Source organism: Pyrus communis, chromosome 8, assembly GCF_963583255.1.
Source record: "Pyrus communis chromosome 8, drPyrComm1.1, whole genome shotgun sequence".
Taxonomy (NCBI): Eukaryota; Viridiplantae; Streptophyta; class Magnoliopsida; order Rosales; family Rosaceae; genus Pyrus; species Pyrus communis.
The window spans coordinates 25,859,924-25,885,832 of NC_084810.1; the positions used below are offsets into that span (position 1 = coordinate 25,859,924).

General features: G+C 40.1%; 3 protein-coding genes and 1 pseudogene across 3 annotated transcripts in view; 2 read left to right on the plus strand and 2 right to left on the minus strand.

Moving 5' to 3' along the window:
- The window catches only part of LOC137743230 (uncharacterized), a 4,614-nt gene extending 475 nt beyond the window's left edge, over positions 1-4,139 (plus strand). Inside the window, exons 2-12 of the mRNA XM_068483107.1 lie at positions 146-220; positions 489-580; positions 692-821; positions 1,495-1,584; positions 1,685-1,750; positions 2,009-2,100; positions 2,537-2,602; positions 2,707-2,773; positions 2,953-3,041; positions 3,382-3,508; positions 3,817-4,139. Coding sequence (XP_068339208.1) covers positions 146-220; positions 489-580; positions 692-821; positions 1,495-1,584; positions 1,685-1,750; positions 2,009-2,100; positions 2,537-2,602; positions 2,707-2,773; positions 2,953-3,041; positions 3,382-3,508; positions 3,817-3,861 — 939 coding nt within the window. The 3' untranslated portion in view covers positions 3,862-4,139. The remainder of the gene's footprint in view (positions 1-145; positions 221-488; positions 581-691; positions 822-1,494; positions 1,585-1,684; positions 1,751-2,008; positions 2,101-2,536; positions 2,603-2,706; positions 2,774-2,952; positions 3,042-3,381; positions 3,509-3,816) is intronic.
- A 73-nt stretch (positions 4,140-4,212) lies between these two features.
- Positions 4,213-6,917, minus strand: LOC137743540 (G2/mitotic-specific cyclin S13-7-like). The gene is made up of 9 exons (XM_068483454.1): positions 6,778-6,917; positions 6,291-6,354; positions 6,139-6,193; positions 5,797-6,027; positions 5,582-5,710; positions 5,251-5,499; positions 5,009-5,170; positions 4,733-4,914; positions 4,213-4,638 (listed from the first exon to the last, which is right to left on the minus strand). The coding sequence occupies exons 1-9, from the start codon at positions 6,818-6,820 to the stop codon at positions 4,497-4,499; spliced, it is 1,257 nt and encodes a 418-aa protein (XP_068339555.1). The 5' UTR covers positions 6,821-6,917; the 3' UTR covers positions 4,213-4,496.
- Positions 6,918-8,113: 1,196 nt separating this feature from the next.
- LOC137742781 (histone H3.2) lies at positions 8,114-8,936 on the minus strand. Its single transcript, XM_068482730.1, has one exon. It carries the CDS (start codon positions 8,845-8,847, stop codon positions 8,437-8,439), a length of 411 nt encoding a protein of 136 aa, XP_068338831.1. The 5' UTR covers positions 8,848-8,936; the 3' UTR covers positions 8,114-8,436.
- An 11,454-nt stretch (positions 8,937-20,390) lies between these two features.
- LOC137743231 (G-type lectin S-receptor-like serine/threonine-protein kinase LECRK3) lies at positions 20,391-25,057 on the plus strand (annotated as a pseudogene).
- The last annotated feature ends 852 nt before the right edge of the window (positions 25,058-25,909 follow it).

Genomic DNA, 25,909 nt, shown 5'->3' on the forward strand with positions numbered 1-25,909 from the left:
CAAATGGATTTGTAGTATATTGTACTGTTAGTTTAGAAGCCTTCGTTAAGTCGTTGAGTACAGCACATTTAAGGTTGATTTGTTTTAATTGGTTTATCTCTCGTCGGTTTCTAACATCAAGATTTTCCTACTTTGTTTATGTTAGGTTGTTTGCACATCTACAAAAAGGAATGAAGTACTTATATTTGATATTAGTTATATCTCATCTAAACCATCCCAGGTAAGTTTCTCTCCCTCTCTTTTCTTGGTTAAGAGAAAGTTTAGAGGAATAAAAGCGCTCAATTGTACTCACAGACATAGTCACAGGCACACAGATACATACATACCACATGCATGATTTAAATGAGGATGATGTGAATTTTTAGATTTGCAGTTCCGGTCAGGCTATATAAACTTTGATATCTGATAAGCTTCTCTATACGATACGTTTGTGGACATCTATGCGATAAATACTTATATTTGATATTTGTCCTTACTTTTTGATCCAGGTGTTAAGGACAAGACATAGTGTTTCCGTCTTTGGGTCTAATATTCATAAAGGCCTTACTGATATTGCTTCTACTTCACTTGACGATTCCAGGTTGGTGAAATAAAGAGACAACGTTTTTCATTTCTGACTTTTGTACTTATTTTTTACTTCTATCAGTTATATTGTCTTTCTAAGACGGCGTTCCTTTTTTGGTGATTTTAGAATACTGGCTTCTGATACACATGGTGCAATCAACGTATGGGACAGAAGAAAGAGCACATTTCCATGTCTTGAACTCACTACAGATTCCCGTGGAACCCTTAATAGTATCCAATTGAATGTGGAAAATCAGGTCTGTAACAATTCACAACTTTTTCTTCAATCTTTTACTTTTACATATATATGGGAACTTGAGATAGGCACATCTTTTAGGAAAGCATGTAACCATGCTTTTGTTTCTTTGTGTTATAAACCTAGTACATAATAAAAAATTACGTTTAATAAGTAGAAACCATCGTGATTATGATTCATGAATGAGGATTACTTGTTCAAACTTATATATGTATATACTCTAGATTTCTAGTTATATCAATTATCTTAAGGTGAAAGATCATTTAGGAAGAAATATTGCTGGCAAGGCATTTTCTTAAAACCAGGAACTCAGTCATCATAGTCAGAGGGTATGGTAATTCCTTTCCAAGTTAATTGTGATGACCCAAAATTGATTTTAATTATTTTTTGGAGTTGCATGAAAAAGAAAACTGGAAGGGTCTAAATGATTAGACGTAGTGTGGTGCACTCTTTAGTCCTATATGAGTGAATTTTCTCATAGTTTTCGTGTGAATATAACATGAAAGAGATTCATAGAAAGACCCAAACTAACTAGTATTACAATAAGAGAATAATGCTTGGAAGTCTCAATTAAAGATCTTGAATTTGGAAGCATGTTCTCAGTCGATATCCTACGATTTCTCCTTTCCATGAGTAAATTTTTCCTCTAAACAATTTTACACTTTTTTTTTCAGATCGTTTTTGGAGCTGGAAAGAATGGATTTATTTATATATGGGATCTTCGTGGTGGAAGAACATCTTCTACTCTTCAGAGTAATAAAGAAGTAAAACAACAAGAACTGAAAATCAGCACCCTGACACAATCCTAGCAGTTCTGCAAAATGATAGTACTAATTTTCTGTTTCATTTTTTTGGTTTCTATAGATACGTCATCCACCTCTAACATCATTGAAGTTATCATCAATGTTAGAGAAAATTGGGCCTCTGAAGGTATCAAATATGTTTCTTATTTACAAATACTGTTTTAGGAAAAAGAATTAGTATTGTTCATCCAAATTTTTTGTGCATGTTACCTTGTAAGTTTTGAGTATTATATATTGCTTCATTGAAGCCAAAAACTATTTGACACATTAATATCAGGAATGTGAACTGTAAGGTCAATCATAGATTCATAGCAGACCTAAGTTATGTAAATGTCATGTTTTGCGTATTTTAATTTAGACAACTAAATGTTCTCATTATTTTCAGGCACAATCAGACATTGTTTCTAAGGAGATACAATCCATAAATCTCGATCCATCTTGCCCGCGTCAGTTGGCATTCCACCTTGATGATGGTTGGTAGGTCTGGGGAGGAGTTTTCTTTCCTGTTATTATTGGTGTTGATTAATTTTGTATGCTAATTTTTGAATTAAAAACTTGCCTCTGGCTGCAAGTACCTAACAATATGAACCTAGCTGGAATACTGTTCTGAACACGTTGGACGCATGATAATTTCTCTTTCAAGAAAATATTATTTACAAGAGATTTGGTTTACAGTAAAAGGGAAATGTACCTTAGAAAACAATAGGAATGCGTGCTTGACATGTGACAATTCTTTTGGGTGTAAAGCAACTTTCAACATATTCAGGACTTGCAGGGCTTGCTGGACTTTCTGTACTTGACAATAGAGCCTTTAATAAATTCCCGTTTAGAATATGATATAATTTTTTTTTTACCAAAAGCATCATTCTAACGCACTCTCCATTGCTTCTTGCTCGTGCCTCGTTTAATGCAGGTCAGGTGTTTTGGATGTTTATAATTTTCAAGTTACACATATTCATTGTCCTCCGCCTGCTTGGTTGTAAGTGTTACTCATTTAATATCATGTGTTAACTTTAAAAACACTATAAATTTGTTTTTAAGAGCTCTATTTGTTTAATGTTTCCTTTCATTCTGATGGCGTAGAAATGATTCTGGTGTATCAGCTGATCTGTTATATTTGAGAAAACCTTCATGGCTGCCAATAAATTCGGTAAGGACTTACCGCTACTTGCATACTCCAAGTCATTTCTAAAGTGGTTGATTACAATCGGTGGTAGGCTGTAGCAATCCTACAAGATTTTCATTTTCTTGGCCTTAAAATTTAATTTTGTTGTGTCGACCACTTGTATTGTACAGTAAAGTCTTAAATCTGTCACTTTTATAATGCAGATCTATGTGGTTGGATCATCAACTGACAGTGGGATTTATATTTTGGATTTCTATCCCGATTCAAGCTCTCCTAGCCATGTTGACTACATGTAAGAAACTCTACAACTTACCAGTATGTCAATTAGCCATCAGGTCTACCTAGGCGTAAGACCTAAATTATAAGGTTGGTTAGATAAGAACAGTAATGTGACCATCAGTCTCTGCGGCTGAGGGTTTTTTATCGAATACATAATCTGAAATGATATGAACATTCAGCAGAACTAATAGCACTTTTTACTTTAGAAGGATGGTTAGATAAGAGTAGAAATGTGACATTTACTTCACTTGCCTTTTCCCCTTCTCCTATAATTATCTCATTTTCGGTTTGGCCCTTGTGGGAACGTTGTTTATTTTGCATTTTGGTTAACCATATGTTTCTTTATCTTGTAGAGACGATGCACAAAATCTTTCTGGGGTAAAGAATCAAGAGAAGAAAAACAGGTTTCTTCCATTGTCAGAAAGGGTTACAGCATGTGCAGCTCATCCTCTCAACAGTACCATCATTGCTGGAACAAGGGTATGTATTCTCGAAAGCCTACTTTGTGATTCAGTTTTTCAAATCCTATGGATTCTTTAAAATCCTATGACATGGTTACTACTTTCTACTCCAATTATACACACGTACGTGAAGGAAAATGGTTCGCGATATTGAAACGTGTCTAAACATTTGACCGAACCTGTGCTTGCAATCTATTAATTTGCAGTGTTTCCCTTATGAATTAATTTTACCATGAATCTCATATTCGTACACCTTTATACAGTATCACTGATGAGTTTTCGTTGTTAATACATGAGGCCTGATACTTTATGGATGATTGGTTTCAGAATTCATCTTTGCTCGTGATTTCGCAAAGTCACAAGTCATGTTAAAGTGACCAACTGATGCTGTGGTGACTTGTATATCTCCACCAGTGTAAGCAGAAATGTCCAGTGGTCAAGAAACTACTGCAAAACGCTTAACCCCAAGGCTTTTATGGTTTGTGCTGTTCATAATTTGTCAGCTCATCTGCTCATGTGTTATACATATCCAGGGACCAGAGGAAGAGTAGAAGTATTTTCTTTTGTAGATTTTATAGATTGGAGGATTGTTGTAGATCGTAGTGAATAGTTTGTTTTGAGAAGATTTCAGAGATCGTGAAATTGTACGTTATGACCCAAAATAACATATACATTATTATGGATGAATAATTTTGTCTATGGAGATCAACGTTGGTACTCGAATCAATACGACAATTCTCATTAATAATGCAATTTTGCACTGCAAGATCAAAACTGAAATTGCAGCTTGAATTGCAAGAAAAGATTGCACCAAATCTGGTGTTTACAGACTAAATTTCAACAGACATGAAAATGGCTATATTGTTGTAGCAACAACAATGACAAATCGGAAAACTGATGATATACAGGACTAAAGATAAATGCCGAGAGACACTTGGTATTGTAGAACAATACACGGTTTTGAAAATCTTCGTCTACAAAAAGTAAACAGACTCAGAAGCAACACTTCATGAAGATGGCTGAAAACTTTTGGCTGGAACGGAAAGAGCAACAGCACCATAATCCGGCCTTGAGAATTTCCTGTAAACTGCTTGAAGTTTACTTTCCGCTGCATTCAAGTGAAGGCCGACCAAGAGCCTGGCACAGTCCCTGTTGCATTACAAAGACCACACCCAAATTAGTAAATATACACAACTGTTTCACAAATCACAGCTACACCACACAGATTCCAAATGAAGTTTACCTCAACTGGTCTTCAGAATAGCCAGTGTGGTGCTTCAAAGTTTCAGTCCAGAAAGGATTCTTATTGAGAGTATAACGCGCAGCATAGACGGCAGCAGCAGATATCATAGATGGGGAGTACAGAATGATAGTTGGATAATGCAGGATTCCGAGCTCAGCTAGAAAGAAAACCATGTTCTTCGTCTGCATTAGATCAGTAAGTAAATTAGTATTTGTCGGTTCAACAAACAGAGTTTTAATGTTTCTGTTTTACTTAAAACCACAGAAAATTAACTACCTCCTCATCAGGCGAAACAGAAGCTTTGATGTATCGAGACAGGAAGACATAAGGGGTGGGAACTGTCAAATACCACTCCAGCTTCCCCAGGATTGCTTTCTCCATGCGTAGTATCTGATCGCTGGTGTATGCGTAGTCTGATAAGCAAACAAAGTCATTGACCTGCATATCGAAAACCCCATTTCAGATCAAATTACAACTCTCAAAATATGATGTCACTAAAACAACTCAAGGAACACTACCTGTGGAGCCCATATTTCCTCATATTTGGATGCTATAACCATAGAACTAATACCAATTAGCTGAAGTTCCCTCCTAGAAATAATCTTCTTCGAAAGGTAGCGATCAATTATGTTCACAGTCAGGTAGAAGGTTTCAGGCATCAGTTCAAATTTCCTGTGAACATCTATCAACCAGTCTATGAGGATTGATCTCATCTTTGTATTTATGTTTGGTTGAGAATCCATGTAGTCATGAACACGGCTATCATCCTGCATTCCAAAATTTCGTTTGGTAAGATACGAGATAAGGAGAAGGGGAAATTGAAGACTAGAGGAACAGAATACAACATACTTCAGTGAGCTTGTAGAACTTGTATAAATCATCAATGTATTCCACCACTGCTAATTCATCATTGACATCAGCTGAATCGATTTCAACAATCTTTGCTTTTGGCTTGATGTTCACTCCAAGAGCCATAGCCTGCAGCAAACAAAAATTTCAAATACTCCAACAAAGAATAGTTAAAAACTCAACACCTGTTATGCCAAAAGAAAACCAAAACTCACCTTGCTTCGAGCTGTGAGGATCGAAGTCAGTGTCTTGACTTCCTTCCGCCCTTCTTCTGGCTTGCATTGATTCACAGGCTTCTTCTTTTCTTCTCCTTCATCAGAACTAATAACAACCACAGCATCAGATTTTGGCTTGTCAATTTCCTTCCTGGGAACTACCTTCTTGGCAGGAACACGCTTTCGATTGAGAGCTAGCTTATCATCAAGTACTGGCAGCACCACAGGGTTCTATAATTTAAAGAATCCAGTTCCATGAGCACAATTAACTCCAAGTTTCAAAAACCAAAATCCATAAGAACAAAAATAATGAGGTAAAAAGCTGTGGTAAATTATTATTACCACATCGTTAACTCCTTTTTCTTGTCCCTTTGCTATCAGTTGTGCATGAAAACTCCTGCAAGTCAAGAATTTGTTAGTTAATTGCTTGTGTGTTTGCGGGGGGGGGGGAGAGAGAGAGAGACAGAGAGAGAGAGGAGAAAGAGAGTAGAGACCTAGTAATGGGGCGATTGCCAATGTCTTGAAGAACTCGCCTGTCCCTTCTGAGTGCATCACCACCTTGAGGAAAAACAAACGCGAAATACATCAATATCGAAGAAACCAGCCATTAAAATATGAAGATTTCCCAGAAAAAAAAAAAAAGAAAAAAAAATCTGAATCGCTACAATATAACAACAAGAAAGAACACGAAATACTTCCAAATGAAAAGCCCCAATTAATTAAGCAACAATAAACCAAATAACCAGAAGGAACCCATCAAATCCACCACTCCGAATTAAAAAAATATGAACAAGAAAAGAAACGGGCAGATCAAAATAAACAAGAAAATTGATGAACCCAGATAAAATCGCCTCAACAAAACCCAGAAATTTAAATGGAGAATTCTACAAAACCCAGATAGAATCACATCAAAAGAACCCAGATTTTTAAATTTAAATTCAAATTTTCAATTCAGAAATCAGAAATGGGATCGGCGAATACCTTTGGGTTGCTGTGGAACAACCGCTGGTTTGGCTTCCTCCATTGATGGCTGAGATCTCCTTATCGCCCTCTAGAGTTTCCGGATTCAGTGAATTTTCAAACGAAAATCGCCTTCTTTCTCTCTCTTTCTTTGTTTCGCTCTGCGCTTTGCGTTTCTTGTCTCAGGAGCCTAAAAGCAAAGCAAACGGTACTATTTGAAGCTTGCGAACCGACATTAGGCCACAACGGTCAAAATTTTTTTATTTGAATCCCAATCGTTGGATTTTGGTGCACGGCTGCGATTCATTTTTTATATTGGTTTAAAATCGTGGCTTAATTGGTAATTCAGTCATGTTTGGCATTTGTCAATGCACACATACGAACCTTTGGCTGTTTTTACCATATAAGCTAAAATATGGAATTTTTATTTTATTGGTTTTTAATGAATTAAATGAATTTTATCTTATGACATGGACAAGTAATTAGGGGGATGAAGTTGAGAACACACCTTAGAGCAACGAAAATGTTGCTTCTTTGTGATTGGATTCGAGTCGTGGGAATAGCCTCTTTGTAAAACAATGGTAAGACTGTACGATAAATATTCCCCCAACTCTTGCTAAGCTGATAATCTTATTAACTTGAGATCACATTTTTTTAAAATATGAATGCTGATTGTTGAATTTATCTTAAATAATTTAAAAATAAAATCCAACAATCAATTGTCCCATTGTATAGCCTATAAAATATGATCTAAAAATTTTCTCCGGAGCATACAATATATGTTCATAAGGGAAAACCATCTAATTGTTTAGGTAGTAAAATCGAATATTGAAAGTGCCAATTATGGGCAAACCAACCTCCCCATATTGGTAAAGATATGGGCCTTGAGTTTCGTTGTTTTGGACCTCTCCGCAATGCACCTCTTCCAACCAACTCCAACCTGGTTTAAGCCCAATAATTTTGGGCCTTTACATTTTGACCTTGGGCTTCCAATGGTGACCGAAAGATTGGGCCGGCAAAAGAAAAACAATTGAAAAAAATTTAGGCCCGGCCAAAAGGTGGAAGTCATGTATGCAAATAGGATAACAATATTTTTGTTCATTACCGTTAAATAATAATAATGTTCATCATCATATTTATCACTATTAAATTAATTTAAATTGCAAAATCTACGTAGTTTATAGATATAAAATTTTAAATTCATCAAATGATAATAAATAAAATAATAAGCATAACAACTGCATAAAAACAATGAGCAAAAAACTAGAGTGAGATGCACAAAAGAGAACAAATGCACAAGCATTTTATATTTTAGACTGAGTCAACTTTAGGGGTGAAAAAAATACCCAAAATTCCAAATCAAACCAAAAAAATCTCCATCCCAAACCAAAAATGTATCTTGAAAGCACTTACACCGCAAGAATGATTACTTTCATGATTAAACCACATTTTAAGACTAAATGGGAGGAAGAAATCATATAATTAAAACAACAAATCCGATTAGCCATTAGATTTCAAACATATTATACCACAAGTTTTCGAAGCAAACGACTTGTCGTCTAAACACGAACCAAACCTCTAAGGTCTGGAAATTCCAAAACAAAGGATCCATCTACAATTAACTACACGTCGTTTAAAAGCCAAAGGCTATGAAACCCCGAAATTGCTCTCCAAATATCATCAAGCCCTCTCGCCCCTAATCCTCCGAGCGAGCTGGATATCCTTGGGCATAATGGTAACTCTCTTGGCATGTATCGCGCAGAGGTTGGTGTCCTCGAACAGTCCCACCAAGTACGCCTCCGCCGCCTCCTGGAGCGCCGCCACGGCGCTGCTCTGGAACCTCAGATCGGTCTTGAAGTCCTGGGCGATCTCCCTCACCAGCCTTTGGAATGGCAGCTTGCGGATCAGGAGCTCGGTGCTCTTCTGGTACTTCCTGATCTCTCTCAGCGCCACAGTTCCCGGCCTGAAGCGGTGAGGCTTCTTCACTCCTCCGGTCGCCGGAGCAGACTTCCGGGCAGCCTTGGTGGCCAGCTGCTTCCTTGGGGCCTTGCCTCCGGTGGATTTCCGGGCGGTTTGCTTGGTGCGTGCCATCGATAAAATTGAGAGGGATGGCTCTAAGTGTTCTGGGATCTGTTTGTTTCTCGGGAAAATTGGGGAATTGGAAATAGGAAGGTGGTTGGAATTTGGGGTTGGATTTTGGTGGGTATATATAGTAGGCGTGTGGGTGGAGGGAAATGTAGATTTTGTGTGTGTTTTGAAAAGGTTTGGAGGGAGATTTTGGAGCGTTGATAAGGTTTTAGTGGACGACTAGGATTGGTTAAGTGGAGTTGCCAAGATTGCGATCCGTGGTCTCTTGGATTGACCAATAGGATGAATTTCTCTTTGGCGCATATTTATTTATAATTTTGTTTATTTACGATATCAACAAAAGGAAACTTGGCACAATGATATTGGGCGCGCAGGGCCCATTCCAACTTGGGCTGTCAAATTTCATACAAACAGATAAATCGTGGTTTTATAGGTTAAATTGTCGTCCGCACGGTAAGTCGTGTGTTTGATTTTTGACAGCAGGGAATCATACGAAGGTGATCAATGAGAGTTTGAAATGATTTTGCGAGTCTTCTCGGCTGCTGTAATGGTGAAATGCTATGTCGAAGCCACCAACTTGTCTTTTTTTTTTAATAATAATAAAAAAAATACTAAACGGATGCAGTTACGTGTATATTTGACAACTTTGTTCAAAATTATATTAAAGAATATATGTGTATTATTTAAAATTTTAATATTCTTCTGTTTTAAATTTTCACTAATATGTCGGAAATATGTGTGGAATACATGAATTATATATGCATGACTCAAAAACATGTTAAAAGTACGTGTATTAGGTGTACATATACACAAGTATAGTACTTTGGAGTTAAAACAATATATAGTTCAATGAATCATTGACAAGTGTACAGAAAATCAAAGTATTTTTAATACACATGGTAATATACAAACAATTGTGACCTCAAAAAAATTACAAAAATTGGCTGAAATGATGAAAATATAAATTTCATTTTCTAAAATAATTGATTTTCGGAATTTGGTCAATATGCCATCTATATTAAATCAATAATGTCGTCACTTCGTGACTTGGTTTTGTCATTACAATCGAGATGTTCGATTTTGTCACAAATTTTTTGTTCCGAATCTGAATATTTCCTAAATGAGTTGATAGAAGCTGGCATGCATATAAAGATTCCCAAAATGCAGATTCGAAATAAAAATAAAAATAAAAATCTTGTGTTTTATCCGATCGGTCTGAAAATCACCCTTAAAAGAAACATAGAGCGTACCTCAATACGGAGACAACATGACCGTCAACTTCTTACATAGCCCACTCACAGATAAGTGGAAGGGTCGTAGCCCCCCTGCCTCGAGTGTGTATGCTCGTCCTCAGAAAACGAATCACCTATACGCGAAAAAGCTATGAAAACGTTAATTTAAAAGCACATAACCAACTTCTCGTAATAACTTCTCATACATTGCTCAATTTGGACAATTGAATATACCAACGTGCTCTACACAACCTCAGGATCACACCCATATTTTTAAAATAATTTTTGGACCACGCACGCGCCCCTACGCGCCGTCCTAGGCACGAACCTACGCGCCCCCACGCGCGGCCACGTGCCATGCACACTGACGCCGTCAAGAATATTCCGTTAAAATGACGGAATATTCCGTTAACCTTAACTGACGCCGTCAACTGCAGTTAGGAATATTCCGTTAAACTTAACGGAATATTCCCCTTTCTTCTCCGGCGAGCCTCCGGCGCCGGAAAACTGGGAAATTTTCAAACTTAGTTTTCTCACTCGTTTCTCAACCAATTTTCACGATCTTTATACCAAAATGAAGCTTAGGACTAGTAGAATCACGATAGGCTAGTTTCAAGGGCTAAAAATCACACGATCATACCTGCAACAACGATCCAAGTTCGGCCAACTTTACATCCAACGATCCCGACGTCCAATTTCACCCAACGAACCACTCCGAGGCTCCTTGGGACCTCACAAACACATCTACAAACTTGGAAATTCCAAAAACACACTAGTTTAGGTTTGCATGAACAGTGTTCAAATCAGCCATGGTGATATCGACGTGAAAACGTCAAAGTTCTTACCTGGAAATGGCACCACTGGACTCCTCTCAGCCTCACGAGCACGAGGGTGGTCTTGGTTTCTCGATTGGTGAAGATTTGAGTATGTTTGTGTGTATGTCCGTATGTAGAAGAAGAAGAAGAGAGGAACTCGGGGAGAGAGAGAGAGAGACAGACAGAGTGACAGAAAGTGAGGGAAAGAGGGAGGGAATCCAGGGAGAAAAAGAAAGGGTATGAGTGTGTGTGGTCCTACAACACCACACCACACAACACTAATGTGTAAACGAACAAATTAGGGGTAAAATTGTAATTTCCCATGTACGTTTTAATAATCCCGGGACGGGATGTTACAACCTACCCACCTTAATTGAATTTCGTCCCGAAATTCAAAATAATTAAATACACCCCTAATGGTCAAAGAACAATCTAGGATACAAATCCCTCATCCTATTTTCTGTCTCCCATGTCGCTTCTTCAACCGAGTGATTCCTCCATAAAACTTTCACCAAATTCACCGTTTTGTTCCTCAGAACCTTTTCTTTCCAATCTAAGATCGTTAACGGTTCCTCGTCGTACATCAAATCTGGATTTATCTCTAACGGTTGAGGAGGTATCACATCCGACGAATCAGCAACATAATGTCGGAGCATAGACACGTGAAAAACGTTATGCACTTTAGCCAACTCCGGAGGCAACTCCAACCTATAAGCTACCTCACCAACTCTTTCTGTGACTATGTACGGTCCGATGTACCTGGGACTCAACTTTCCCTTCTTTCCAAACCGCACAACACATCTCCACGGTGAAAGCTTCAAAAATACCCAATCTCCGACCTCATACACTCTGTCCGTAGCATGCCGATCTGCTAAACTTTTCTGCCTGTCTTGAGCTGCTTTCAGGTTAGACCTAATTACCTGAACATTTTGAGTAGTCTCCTCGACAATCTCCGGACCCACTAAGACTCTTTCTCCAACCTCGGACCAACACAACGGAGTGCGACAAGATCTACCATACAAGGCTTCAAATGGCGCCATGCCAATACTCGAATGGAAACTGTTGTTGTAAGCAAATTCCATCAAATCTAACCGCTGGTGCCAAGCATCACTGAACTGTAACACCGATGCTCGCAGCATATCTTCCAAGGTCTGAATAGTTCTCTCAGACTGTCCGTCCGTCTGTGGATGATACGCCGTACTGTAAAGTAGTCTCGTACCCAAAGCTTCCTGAAAAGCTACCCAAAACTTCGATGTGAATCGTGGGTCACGATCCGAGACAATACTTACAGGGACGCCATGGTACTTCACAACCTTTGAGATAAACAATTCTGCTAACCGGCTCAAAGAGTACTTCTCTCTCACTGGAATAAAATGTGCCGACTTAGTGAGCCGATCAACGATCACCCAAATGCCATCAAAGCCATTATGTGTACGCGGCAACTTGTACACAAAATCCATAGTGATATTTTCCCATTTCCACTCTGGAACGGGAAGCAGCTGCAACAATCCAAACGGCTTCTTTTTTTCTGCTTTAACCTGCTGACAAACAGCACAACTGCTCATATACTCGGCTATCTCCCTTTTCATACCCGGCCAATAGTAAAATGGTCGAATGGTATGATACATTTTAGTTGCCCCTGGGTGCATAGCATAAGCCGAGATATGTGCTTCATCAAGAATTTCCTTCTTCAAATCCGCATTACTAGGCACGAACATTCTACCCTCTAACATTAACATGCCATCAGAATCACGAACTCTGAGATCTCGCCTCCTTCCTTGATCTCGAGCTTGAATTAGTTCTTGAATCTGTTCATCAGCTACTTGAGCTTCAAGCACCCGATCAACCAAGATTGGTCTAACTTGAAAATTAGCAAGTAACGCCACTTCTTGATCTTCTGCTTCTAACCTTACTCCCGTAGCACGCAAGTCCACCAAAAGAGGAATACGACTAGCGTACAACGCATTGATACGGCCCTGTGACTTCCTGCTAAGTGCATCGGCCACTACGTTCGCACGTCCAGGGTGATAATCAATCGTGCAATCGTAATCGCTGAGCAACTCCAACCACCTCCGTTGACGAAGATTAAGTTCCTTCTGGGTGAAGAGATACTGAAGAATCTTATGATCTGTGAAGATCCTACACTTCTCTCCGTAAAGATAATGTCTCCACAACTTCAACGCAAAGATGATAGCAGCCAACTCCAAATCATGTGTAGGGTAATTCAATCTCATGGGTTTTCAACTGCCGCGAAGCATAAGCAATCACCCTACCATGCTGCATCAATACACATCCCAGACCATTCAAGGAAGCATCGCTATAAACCTCGAAATCACCACTATCGTCCGGGAGTGTCAAAACAGGTGCATTAGTAAGACAATGCTTCAGCTGTTGGAAACTTTGCTCACACTTATCATTCCACTCAAACTTAACGTCTTTCCTTGTTAACCTCGTCAATGGTAAGGCAATCACCGAAAAATCCTTAACGAATCTCCGATAATATCCCGCCAAACCAATGAAACTTCTCACCTCAGTAACGGTTCGTGGTTGCTCCCAACTCTCCACAGCTGCAACCTTCTGAGGATCAACCAGAATGCCTTGAGCAGAAATGTTGTGCCCCAAAAACGCGACTTGATCTAACCAAAACTGGCACTTGTTAAACTTAGCATACAATTGGTGTTCTCTCAACCTCTTCAACACCAAAGTAAGATGTCGAACATGTTCCGCTTTGGACTTAGAATACACCAGAATATCATCAATGAAGACAATAACAAATCTATCCAAGTAAGGCTGGAATACCCGGTTCATTAAATCCATAAAAGCTGCTGGTGCATTCGTCAACCCAAACGGCATAACCAGAAATTTGTAATGACCGTAACGAGTCCTGAACGCCGTCTTAGGAACATCATCCCTACTAATCTTCAGCTGATAGTACCCAGACCTCAAGTCTATCTTAGAAAATACACAAGCACCTCTCAGCTGATCAAACAAATCGTCGATACGAGGCAATGGATAACGGTTTTTAATCGTCACCCGATTCAATTGCCTGTAGTCAATACACAACCTCAAAGTTCCGTATTTCTTTTTCACAAACAACACTGGAGCGCCCCAAGGTGAAGTACTAGGCTGAATGAATCCCTTATCCACTAATTCCTGTAACTGCACTTTCAATTCCCTTAACTCAGCGGGAGCCATACGATAAGGAGTTAATGAAATAGGATTAGTACCTGGAAGCAACTCAACAGTGAACTCCACATCTCGATCTGGGGGTAAACCAGGTAAATCCTTAGGAAAAACATCAGGGAAGTGTCTGACCACTCTCACATCCTCAATTATGCTAGGAACGGCCTCATCTAACACCACATGAGCTAGATACCCCTGACAACCTTTAGACAACAGTTTCTTCGCTCACAAGGCCGAAATAACGCCGTGTCTTACCCCACTCTGCTCACCCACAAAAGTAACCTCAGGTAATCCAGGACGGTGAAACGTAATTACTTTCCCGTAACAATCAATGTTGGCACGATAGAAGTGCAACCAATCTGTGCCCAAAATCACATCAAAATCGACAATATCTAACGGGATAAGATCAGCGGGCATAACAACACCCTCTACTATCACTGGACATCCTGGGTACATACAATCTACAACACATCTCTCTCCTCTAGGCATAGCGAACTCTAAATCGTACCCTAGTGGTGTGGGGCGAGGTTGCGTTACTTGAGCAAATGTATGAGAAATAACGGAATGTGTAGCTCCACAATCAATTAAGACTCTAGCAAAATAACCAAGAATGTTTAACGTACCCATAATCAAGTCTGGGTTGTTCTGAGTATCCTGCAGGGAAATATTGTGAATACGCCCATGGCCTTGCTGTCGTCCGCTGCGACCTTTGCTCGCTTGAACACCGCGACCTTGAGCTCCACGCCCCTGACTGGGCTGACCCAACTGTCTCGAAGACCCTGCACTACTAGTGGCAATCTCACCCTGTTGATACTGTCCTCCTTGGTACCACTGAGAACCACCCATTGGAGCTGGAGGATACGACATGTAGTTGCTGGGTTACGGGGGATAACCACCTTGTGAATACGGGTCCTGGGGTTACTGATATTGTCCCGGAGCATAAGGAACAACATCACCCTGATAGTGATAGGCACCACCTCTACCTGCTTGACCATAATTACTCGGACCCTGGATTTGCTGAATCGGTGCAGGTGGCAGCATAAAGGTCTGCTGCGGCTTCTGCTGCTGACCCTGAGGACAATTCACAGCTATATGTCCCATTTGCCCACATGTGTAACAACCACCTCCGCCACGCCTGCACTAGCCGAAATGTCGGTTATTACACCTACGACAAACTGGGGGTCGGTTTCGGCCACCATCACCTTGTCTCTGGCCTCGAGCACCTCCATAAAACCTACCTCCTCGTCCTTGTCTAGAGGTACTGAAACCACCACTAGATGAACTTGAACTAATACCACCCCTCTTGAAGTTCTGAGTCTGGCAAGGCCCAAGCGACACTTGACCTTTCCCTTTGTCATCTTTCTTTTCATCACTGTCCTCTGAGTCCTCTATCCTCAATAGTATTTCATAGAAATCCTGGTAGGACTCACAGTGAATAGTAGTCGCCATAGAACGCCATCTCTTCCTAGTGCCTAAACGGAAACGACGAAGCATCTCCGCCGGATTCCCAGCGACATCAGTGAACTTACGATAATACTCGTTAGCCGTCATCTTTCGCTGTTTCCACTCGGTGAATTCCTGTTTCTTACGATCAATATACTCAGGGGGTACAAATCTCCTCTGAAACACATCCTTGAAAACATTCCAATCGGTCCTCTGAGCTGGAGTCAACCTACGAAGCTCTTGTTCCCACCAGGCTGCAGACTCCATCTCCAGAAACCATGAGGTTGTCTCAACCCACCTCTCCATAGGAAGGTTCCCCTGGTTATGCAATACACGGAAAGTCTTCTCTATGTGTTCTAACCAACGCTCTGCGCCTTCGTGACCCTCACTACCTTTAAACTTATCCAACTTCAGATTATACATAGTCTCCAGAGGAGTCCTCTGGGGAGGGCGCATCACTGTCTGAAGGGCTGTAGCAATAACTTCCCCCAACTGAGTAAGATCGGGGAAACTAGACTCATCAGAGCGACGTGGTTCCCGACGAGGCGGCATGATTCTGACAGAAGACACCAACTATTAGAATACTCACAAAGACACATGACTGCCAAACCTAGGCTATGATACCAAGCTGACACACCCCGACCGAGATCAGGGCGTGCTGGCCGTCACACGAAGGTGACGTAGCCATGTGCGCGTGCGGAAGCTAAGAAGATAGTAATATAAAAGTACGAATAATTAAAAACTAACTAGCATACAAGGTACTAGTGTATGTGAGACACAATTTCAGAGCAAGTCTATAACAGTCAAAAAGGAAAAATGCGACATATAAACACCCGAAGGTGACCCTACAATGGTGAATGTCTGTCAGAAATGTCGGGACGCCCTCTGGGATAAACCACCGAACTTGCTAGACCACTAGAACCTGGAGGGGCGCAAAAACAAAAGCGTGAGTGGGCAAAAACAAAGTTCTTTGAAAACTCTTTAGCAAAATACATTCTAACCCCTCGCCGTAAAACCTGTATACTTCCTAGAAAATGAACATATATACGTATGTATAGATATGTCAATCATGCTCCATGATATGCCATTCATGCTCGAGAATATGCCACAACGGAATCTCATAATCAAATGTAAATGCTCAAGCGTAAATCACATCAATATCATACAATCTGATAGCCGGGAGTCACCTAACGTGACCTGTACGGCTGCATATAGAGCTCCAATCTCAACTCAATAACTGAATCTGCACACGAGTCGGAACCACCTAACGTGGTTTGTACGACAGGACTGGGTGTAATATATATACGCTCTAGTGCTACGATCACGTGAAGACTGTGCGAATAATCGCGGGTCACCTACGAGTCGGAACCACCTAATGTGGTCTGTACGACAAGACTAAGCACCTACTTGGATCCAAGGCGAGCGTGTGGTGCGTGTGAACATCACGTGAAGGACTCTGCCCCTCTCTGGGCGGGAGCACTAACACCGGGGGTGCAGATTATGAGCTCTCTAAGCATTTCAAACTACTACTTCATAACAACATGAATACCACTTACCTGGCACTTACCTGTGCGTCCACAGCACCAAATACACATATATATATATATGTATGCCACTACTAATACATGCGATGATGCGTAAACAACATTCATATGATGCATGGCATAAAACAAATAACCTTTTCTATTTAATTTCTGGAAATTAATATGTATATAGGTATATACGGAAAACAAAAGCCCACTCACAGATAAGTGGAAGGGTCGTAGCCCCCCTGCCTCGAGTGTGTACGCTCGTCCTCGGAAAACGAATCACCTATACGCGAAAAAGCTACGAAAACGTTAATTTAAAAGCATATAACCAACTTCTCGTAATAACTTCTCATACATTGCTCAATTTGGACAATTGAATATACCAACGTGCTCTACACAACCTCAGGATCACACCCATATTTTTAAAATAATTTTTGGACCACGCACGCGCCCCCACGCGCCGTCCTAGGCACGGACCTACGCGCCCCCACGCGCGGCCACGTGCCATGCACACTGACGGCGTCAACTGACGCCGTCAGGAATATTCCGTTAAACTGACGGAATATTCCGTTAACCTTAACTGACGCCGTCAACTGCCGTTAGGAATATTCCGTTAAACTTAACGGAATATTCCCCTTCCGGAAAACTGGGAAATTTTCAAACTTAGTTTTCTCACTCGTTTCTCAACCAATTTTCACGATCTTTATACCAAAATGAAGCTTAGGACTAGTAGAATCACGATAGGCTAGTTTCAAGGGCTAAAAATCACACGATCATACCTGCAACAACGATCCAAGTTCGGCCAACTTTACATCCAACGATCCCGACATCCAATTTCACCCAACGAACCACTCCGAGGCTCCTTGGGACCTCACAAACACATCTACAAGCTTGGAAATTCCAAAAACACACTAATTTAGGTTTGCATGAACAATGTTCAAATCGGCCATGGTGATATCGACGTGAAAACGTCAAAGTTCTTACCTGGAAATGGCACCACTGGACTCCTCTCAGCCTCACGAGCACGAGGGTGGTCTTGGTTTCTCGATTGGTGAAGATTTGCGTATGTTTGTGTGTATGTCCGTATGTAGAAGAAGAAGAAGAGAGGAACTCGGGGAGAGAGAGAGAGAGACAGACAGAGTGACAGAAAGTGAGGGAAAGAGGGAGGGAATCCAGGGAGAAAAAGAAAGGGTATGAGTGTGTGTGGTCCTACAACACCACACCACACAACACTAATGTGTAAACGAACAAATTAGGGGTAAAATCGTAATTTCCCGTGTACGTTTTAATAATCCCGGGACGGGATGTTACATATATATATATTTATATGTCATGTTAATCATAACATGGGGCTAGAGTTCCAAGTTTAGTAAATAAATAATACAAACAAACAAATAAATAAATAATACAAACAACATAATTATAATGTAACAAATAAGTAACAGTAAATAATAAATTTTGTACGTAACAAATAAATAATACAAACAATAAATAATAAATTATGTAGATAACAAATAAATAATACAAACAAATAATTATAATGTAAATTTGGGTATCAAATAAATAATATATTGTTACTTGATCCGAGTAATTTTCCCCACTTCGAATACTACTACTAGCTTGTGCCAAAGCGTCTCTCCATGTACTAAACGATTGGCTAAGTAATTTCCAACGACTGGATATCGATTCTTTGGTTCTTTTCCCACCAATTTTCTCAAGAAAATTGGTATGAATAAGACTCCACATTTCTCGCAACTGCATCTCATTACCCGTAAGCGAACTATGAGTAACTTCAACCCAGCTAGTACACAACGCAACATCTTCAATAAACGACCAATTCGTACCTGCACCAGTGGTCATTTTGTTGAAAAAAATGGATCCAAACTTTGAGACAAAGAAAGGAATGTGATTGAAAGTAGTTGAGAAAATATGAAATTGTTATGTAAGGTAGATGATAATGAGAAGGTATTTATAGAAAAGTAAAAACAATTTTTTTTACAATTTTTTTCAGATTTTTCAGATATTTTTTTGAATTTTTTACAATTGTTTTTAAATTTTTATTCAATTAATTAATCTCTGCCGTTGGATATAAAAAAATTTGAATTCCAACACTCCAGATTGTGCCACTTGTCACAACGGTAACTTTTCAGATTTTTAAAACTATTTTGTCATTTATTTTTTAATTTATAAAGCATTTTAATATCCACCGTTGATCTCAAATCGAACGGTGGATATTAAATCTGACCTTTTTTTTTAACCGTTGAGATCTAACGGTCCACATTAAGTGACCATTAAGATCTAACGCACCGTGGGAAGCCACGTGGCTTCCCAACGGTAACTGACACTTTTTTTTTTCTTTCTGATTTTTGTGTCAGGATGCGCCCCCACGTGCGGGTGGGGTGCACGCGCCTGACACAAAAAAAAAATTAAATAATGCGCTGACGCCACCCTGGCGTCAGCCTTGCGTCACCTCTACCTCGGGCTCAAGGGCTGGCAATCCCTCATGGGCCCTTTGCTCGGGCCTCCCCTTTCCATCGGGCTACCCAACGCTGGAGGCCTCCCACCGGCCCTCGGGCCATTGTTTTGGACCCTGTCCCCGGAGCAATACCCAACGGTGGGAATGCTCTTAAGGTATTCAAATACATCATATTTAGGCTTAGACATTTATTTAGTGACAAAATCATTGGATCAAGAAGTCTAACAAGGCAGTGATGGATAATATCAATGATTTTACAGCAATAGGAAACGCTTGTGGAATGATCCGTGAAACCATTTTTTTTATATAATTTTTTACACATATTTTTGTGAGGCCATAATGTTTCGAATCACCTATATTTTAGAACATCATTCATAAATCATCCTTGCAAAAAATTAGACAAGTCCAAAACCCCTATGACATTCATTTGTAGTGAAGAAAATGGCCGAATACAATTCCACAAAGAAACCCTACAACACCCTTAATCTAACGGTTGTGTGGTTTCAAATTTGAGTGATTTTTTTGTACACATGAAATTTGAGGGAATACTTAAAAGATAGACGGTTTGATTGATTAAAATACATTACAAAGTGGACTCCATAAAAACAAGTGTAAAAAGTTGTAAAAAAAGGGGTGTCACGGATCCCTCCCCATTTTGAAAAGAGTTTACTTTGCACTCAAAGTCATGTAGCTTAAGTGGTTAAGAGCATTTATACAGAGAGGTTTCCATTACATTGTTAAACAAAAATACATCAAACCCTAATGATATAAATCGGTAGTCCATGATTTTAGAGCGAAAAAGATTTATAATATATAGGGATATACACAATGCAATGCAATGCAAATGAGTAATATGTTCTTTGGAATCATGGCTTTTGTAATACCACATGCTTTATGCTTTCTACTCATCCTTATACATCTTCCATTTTTCACCACTTCTCAAACTCACCAAAATATAACTTTAGGCTCATCCCTCACTGCTCTGGATGACAACTCCTTCTAGCCCTCGCCGTCTGGGGAATTTGCTTTCGGTTTCCAAAAAAAAGGTAACGGCGGTGGCTTCTTACTAGCCATCTGGTTCGATAAAATACCCCAAAAAACCATTGGCTGGTCAGCCATTAATGGAAAGTTGGTGCAAAAGGGATCCACAGTTGAACTCACTGCAGATGGTCGGTTGCTGCTCAACAATACAGTAGGAGGATCAATATCGATTTGGGATGATCAGCCTGCTGCTTCTGGAGTTGCCTATGCAGCCATGCTTGACACGGGAAATTTCGTGCTGGCCAGCCGAAGTTCATTCAATTTGTGGGAGAGTTTTCAGCATCCAACTGATACAATCATCCCCACTCAAATACTTCACCCAGGGAGCTCACTCTTTGCGCGCCATTCGCTAACAAATTTCTCGAAAGGAAGATTTATGTTTAAGCTAGAGTCTAATGGAACTCCTGTACTTTATACAACCAATTTCCCATTTGATTCTCCTAATTCTCATTACTGGTCAATCCAAACGGTGGGAAACTATCAGGTATTCTTCAACCCGTCTGGTTTTATTTACCTTACAGACAGTGAACAAAACCGAGTTGAGGACATCGTACCACCCACCACAGAGTCATTGAAAGATTCATACCAGAGAGCTACTCTTGACTATAATGGAGTTTTGATGCACTATATCTACCAGAAAACAAATGGCGGGCTTTGGTACGGTGTGGCATCCTCACCGATAAATATCTGCACGGCGGTTGTGGAAACAACAGGCGGCGGTGCTTGTGGGTTCAATGGATTATGTGTCTTGGGGGATCAAGGACCAACTTGCGAGTGCCCTGATGGTTACACACTAAGTGATCCAAATGATGCGCTGAAATGATGCAGACAGAACTTCACTGCACAAAGCTGTGATGAATCCTCACCAGAAACACATCTTTTCGAAATGAAAGAGATGTAGTACATGGATTTTCCTAATGGATATTATATGCATTTTCAGTCTGTAAATGAGGATTGGTGCAGAAAAAGTTGCTTAACTGATTGTTTTTGTGTTATTACCATCTTCTTGGAAGCGAGCGGTGACTGTTGGAAGAAGGGGATCCCTCTTTCGAATGGGAGGAAGCACCCTGATGTTGGTTGGAAATCTCTGATCAAAATAAGGAAAGGCAGCCCATTAGCCCCTCCTGCAAGCAAGAAAGATGATTCAGCTATTATCCTTGTTGGATCTGTTCTCATGCTAGTAGTAGTAACCCATTTGGTTATTTCTTTAATAACCTATTTGGTCATTTCTTTAATAACCTTTTTGGTTATTTCGCGTTTTCATTAAAGAAAATCGAAGGTGAGTAAAATTTACCCTGGCATTGAAGGCATTAATCTGAAATGCTTCACTTACATGGAGCTAAAACAAGCTATAGACGGATTCAAGGAGGAACTAGGTCGTGGTGCCTTTGCAACGGTTTACAAAGGAGTTCAAGCATCTGAGAATGGGAAATATATTGCTGTCAAAAGATTGGACGGTATGGTCAGAGAAAATGATTTCGAATTTAAAGTTGAAGTGAGCGTAATTGGGAGAACAAATCACAGAAATTTAGTCCAGCTACTAGGTTTTGCAACAAAGGGCATCACCAAATTCTTGTGTATGAGTTTATGACCAATGGCTCTCTTGCAAGCTTCCTCTTTGGAGAGTCAAGGCCCAGCTGGTATCAAAGAAGGGAAATTTCCTTGAGAACTGCAAGAGGACTCCTGTATTTGCATGAGGAATGCAGCAGCCAAATCATACATTGTGATATTAAGCCTCAAAACATTCTACTAGATGAGTCTTTCACAGCAAGAATTGCCGACTTTGGGGTAGCCAAGCTTTTGAAGACGGACCAAACTCGAACAACTACTAGGTTCAGAGGAACAAAAGGGTACGTGGCCCCTGAGTGGTTCAAAAGCTTGCTTGTTACAGCAAAGGCGGATGTTTACAGCTTTGGCGTTATGCTATTAGAGATTGTTTGCTGCAGGAAGCATTATGAACCGAAGATGGAGGATGAAGATCAAATGATACCAGCTGATCGGGCGTATCATTGCTATAAGCAAAATACAATGAGGCTGTTGTTAGAGAATGATAACGACGAGTCAATGGATGACCTCGAGATGATGGAGAGGTATGTGATGATTGCATTTTGGTGCATTCACGAAGATCAATCACTAAGACCGACTGACACACCCCGATCCCAATATTCCCTGAATACCAGGATATACACGTGCTGGCCGACATCCGAGGGTGACGAAAGTCATTTATTGAGTGCAAATGCTGAAAACAAAGGATAGATAAGGCTTATAAATATAAAAGAATAATGAATATGCATTTAAGGAACGTGTTCAGAGCATACAACTAACTAGAACACTAAAAGAAATAATATAAAATTGAATGAAACAAAAGAAGTGGGTCCTACACCGAGGACTCGAAGATGCCGATGCGGAAGTGCCTGGTCGTCGGGATTGTATGCCTTGATTCCAAGTCCTGAAGGGGACGCAAAACAAACATCAGTGGATCAAGTTGATATATATATAATAAAACAGTTATCAACGTACTAACCTCTAGGTTTTATGAAAACACATATTATGATAAGCATAGGTTTTCCGAAAACTAGCATTCCGTGCAATGTCTCAAATCATAACTTGTATATATAATAATCACTAGTGAATGTCCGAAAACCCCCAAGCCCCATGCCGGCTCCCCGTCTCTGAGTAGACAATCAGAGGAAAATACACTTCAGGCCCCATGTCGGCTCCCCATCCTTGTGCTAAATAGCCAGAGGAAACACACTACAAGCCCTATGCCAACACCAAACCGTCGCCCGGAACGTACCAGATCTATCCCTACGTCCCGTAGCGGAAAGGACCAGTAGGTAAGTACAAAACAGTGAACATACATACATTGAAAAGCAACTTCATAGTATAAAATCATCCATCATCTATACTATAAAGAGGTGTTCTAAACATGTTCTAAATATCATAACATCATCCATCAGATATTCTATAAGAACACGGATTATAGGAAAAATAGTAATAATTCAAATTAGCCTTAGTAAACATGTTATCTCGTAAAACGTTTCATAAAATATAGTTATCAAATCATGTTTTTCATGTATGCATTTCTACTATTAAAACATGCATTTTTAAGGGGTCCACTCACCGTACACCGTTGGTGCAAAGCCGTACCAAACAGGAATAACGGAATCACTGATATGAATTGCACCTATTCACACAAATGGTACCTTCAGTCAAACTCTACTCAAACAATTGAATTTGGGAAAATGGACTTCAAAAACGGGTCTAGAACGTCGAAATTAGCCTAGGAGGGGTCCCGCACGAAAACCCAAAAAGTCAACCCCAGGTCAAAGTCAAAAGTCAATGCTAACCGGTGACTGAGTCAATGGGTCAAAGTCAAAGGGTCGTGGGTCAACCATCAGAGTCAACCCGGGTCAACCCGGTTTAGGGTTTGGGTATTGGGTCCGAGTTTGGGCCTTTGGGTTTGGGTTAGGGAAATGGGTTTAGATTTTAGGTGGGCTGGTTTAGGGTTTAAACCACATGGCCCCAAATGCCCAACTCAGACGGCCCAAGGCCTAAATAGAAAGGGTTTTGGGTTTGCTAACAAGGCCCTAAGGCCTTTAGGTCTTAAAGAAATTAAATAAAAATAAAACAAGAAAAGGGTTAGGGTTTTGGGCTGAAACCAAAACAGGCCTAAGGCCCGTGGGTGGAGAAACGGCCTGAAGGGCCTGGTGCGAACGGGAGGAGAACGCCGGAGCTTCTACAGCTCCGGCCAATTGTAAATGTGCACTTTAGACCCCCATCTAAGTATCAAAATGAAGAACTAGACAAGAGGAGTATTTTTATACCTTTGGTTCGCCGTAAAATGGCCTGTGGTGGTCGGAAAACTCCTCGACAAGCACGAAACTCGCCGGAGATGGGTGTGCCTTCACCCGAGTCGATCTCACTCTAAAACCTTGGAAATAACGAGCTCAAATTTAGTAAAACACATCCAGGCAACAACTAACACGGATAGAGGGAAAAATCAAAGCTTACCAAACCGGAAAAACAAAGGAAACTCGCCGGAGAGTTCTCGGTTCCTACGTCCTCACGGCGATGAGAGCAAGGGAGAGAGAGACGAGGTTTGATGGCGATGATGGTGATGATCTCCCCGAGCAGGTGCAGCTACGGGTGCGCATGTGCGTTCCTGTCGGAGAGAAAAACACTGAGAGGGAAAGAGAGAAATGAGATAGAGAGAGAGCTCCAGGAGAATGAGAGAACAGAGAGAGAGGCGAAAGGCTCGGGGGACAAAATCAGGGGTGGGCCCCTTGGGCACACTATTTAAGACCCAAAAACCATTTTTAAAAGGAAAATATCCCCAAACTTGGTGAAAATACAAAAATATTATTTTTTGTTCCATAAATCCCGGGACGGGTTGTTACACTGACCATGAAGAATGTCACACAGATACTTGAAGGAACTCTTGAAGTTCCAATCCCACCAAATATCTCTTCATTATGTGTTCAATCTAACTGATAGAAATAATTGGTTTCCGGATATCAAAATTTGTAGATGTTCGATCATATCATGGCGGACTTAAAACTACCAACTTGGTTCAGATAGTCCTTAGTGTGTAACAAATTTTCAGCAACCAGTATTTCCAATGCTACTACACTTCGTTTCACAGAAAGCACAAAAGCTCTTGGTCATTTTTTATTTCAGAAGTTGAAAGCAAGTATAAATCAATTTATGAAACATATCAGTTACCATGCATTAACAAACTCAAGCCCAAACCCAACCAAATCCAAGAAAATTTGATCTGGTTAGGAAGTTAAACACTCGATTTTCAAGCCGTCTAAGCAGGATTCACCTAAACGAGGAAATTAGATGCAAATAATCACGTGATCAGAGAAGGAACGTTAAACAAAGAAAACTGCTGGTTAGGAAGAGTTAAGAGGCGTAAAACAAAAGAAAATGCGGATTAGGGTTCCTTTTACTTTTGCGTGATTTAAATTCATTCAATATTCTGCACCTTTTTCTTCTTTGAATGAAGCCATTGTTACTGGTGACGATCTATTGATTGTATAGCTTAAACTTTTATGCTTCCTCTTATCCATCCTCTGAAATCATCATAAGTTCCGAAGCTCGTTATTTTCCTAGGCATTTAATAAGCAAAGTTATAGATAAATGCACTAGAAACACAAGAAAAGAGATGATCAATATGCCAAAGAAAACCTCAAGTTTTGGTGCATACACATATTTTATCCATATACACACGCACATATATTATATATATGTTAGTTTAATGTAAGTCATTTGGACCTTACTATCTAAAAGTGCCGTGCATTTCAAGGCTAGAAAGAATTAACCTCGCCCAATTAGAAATGA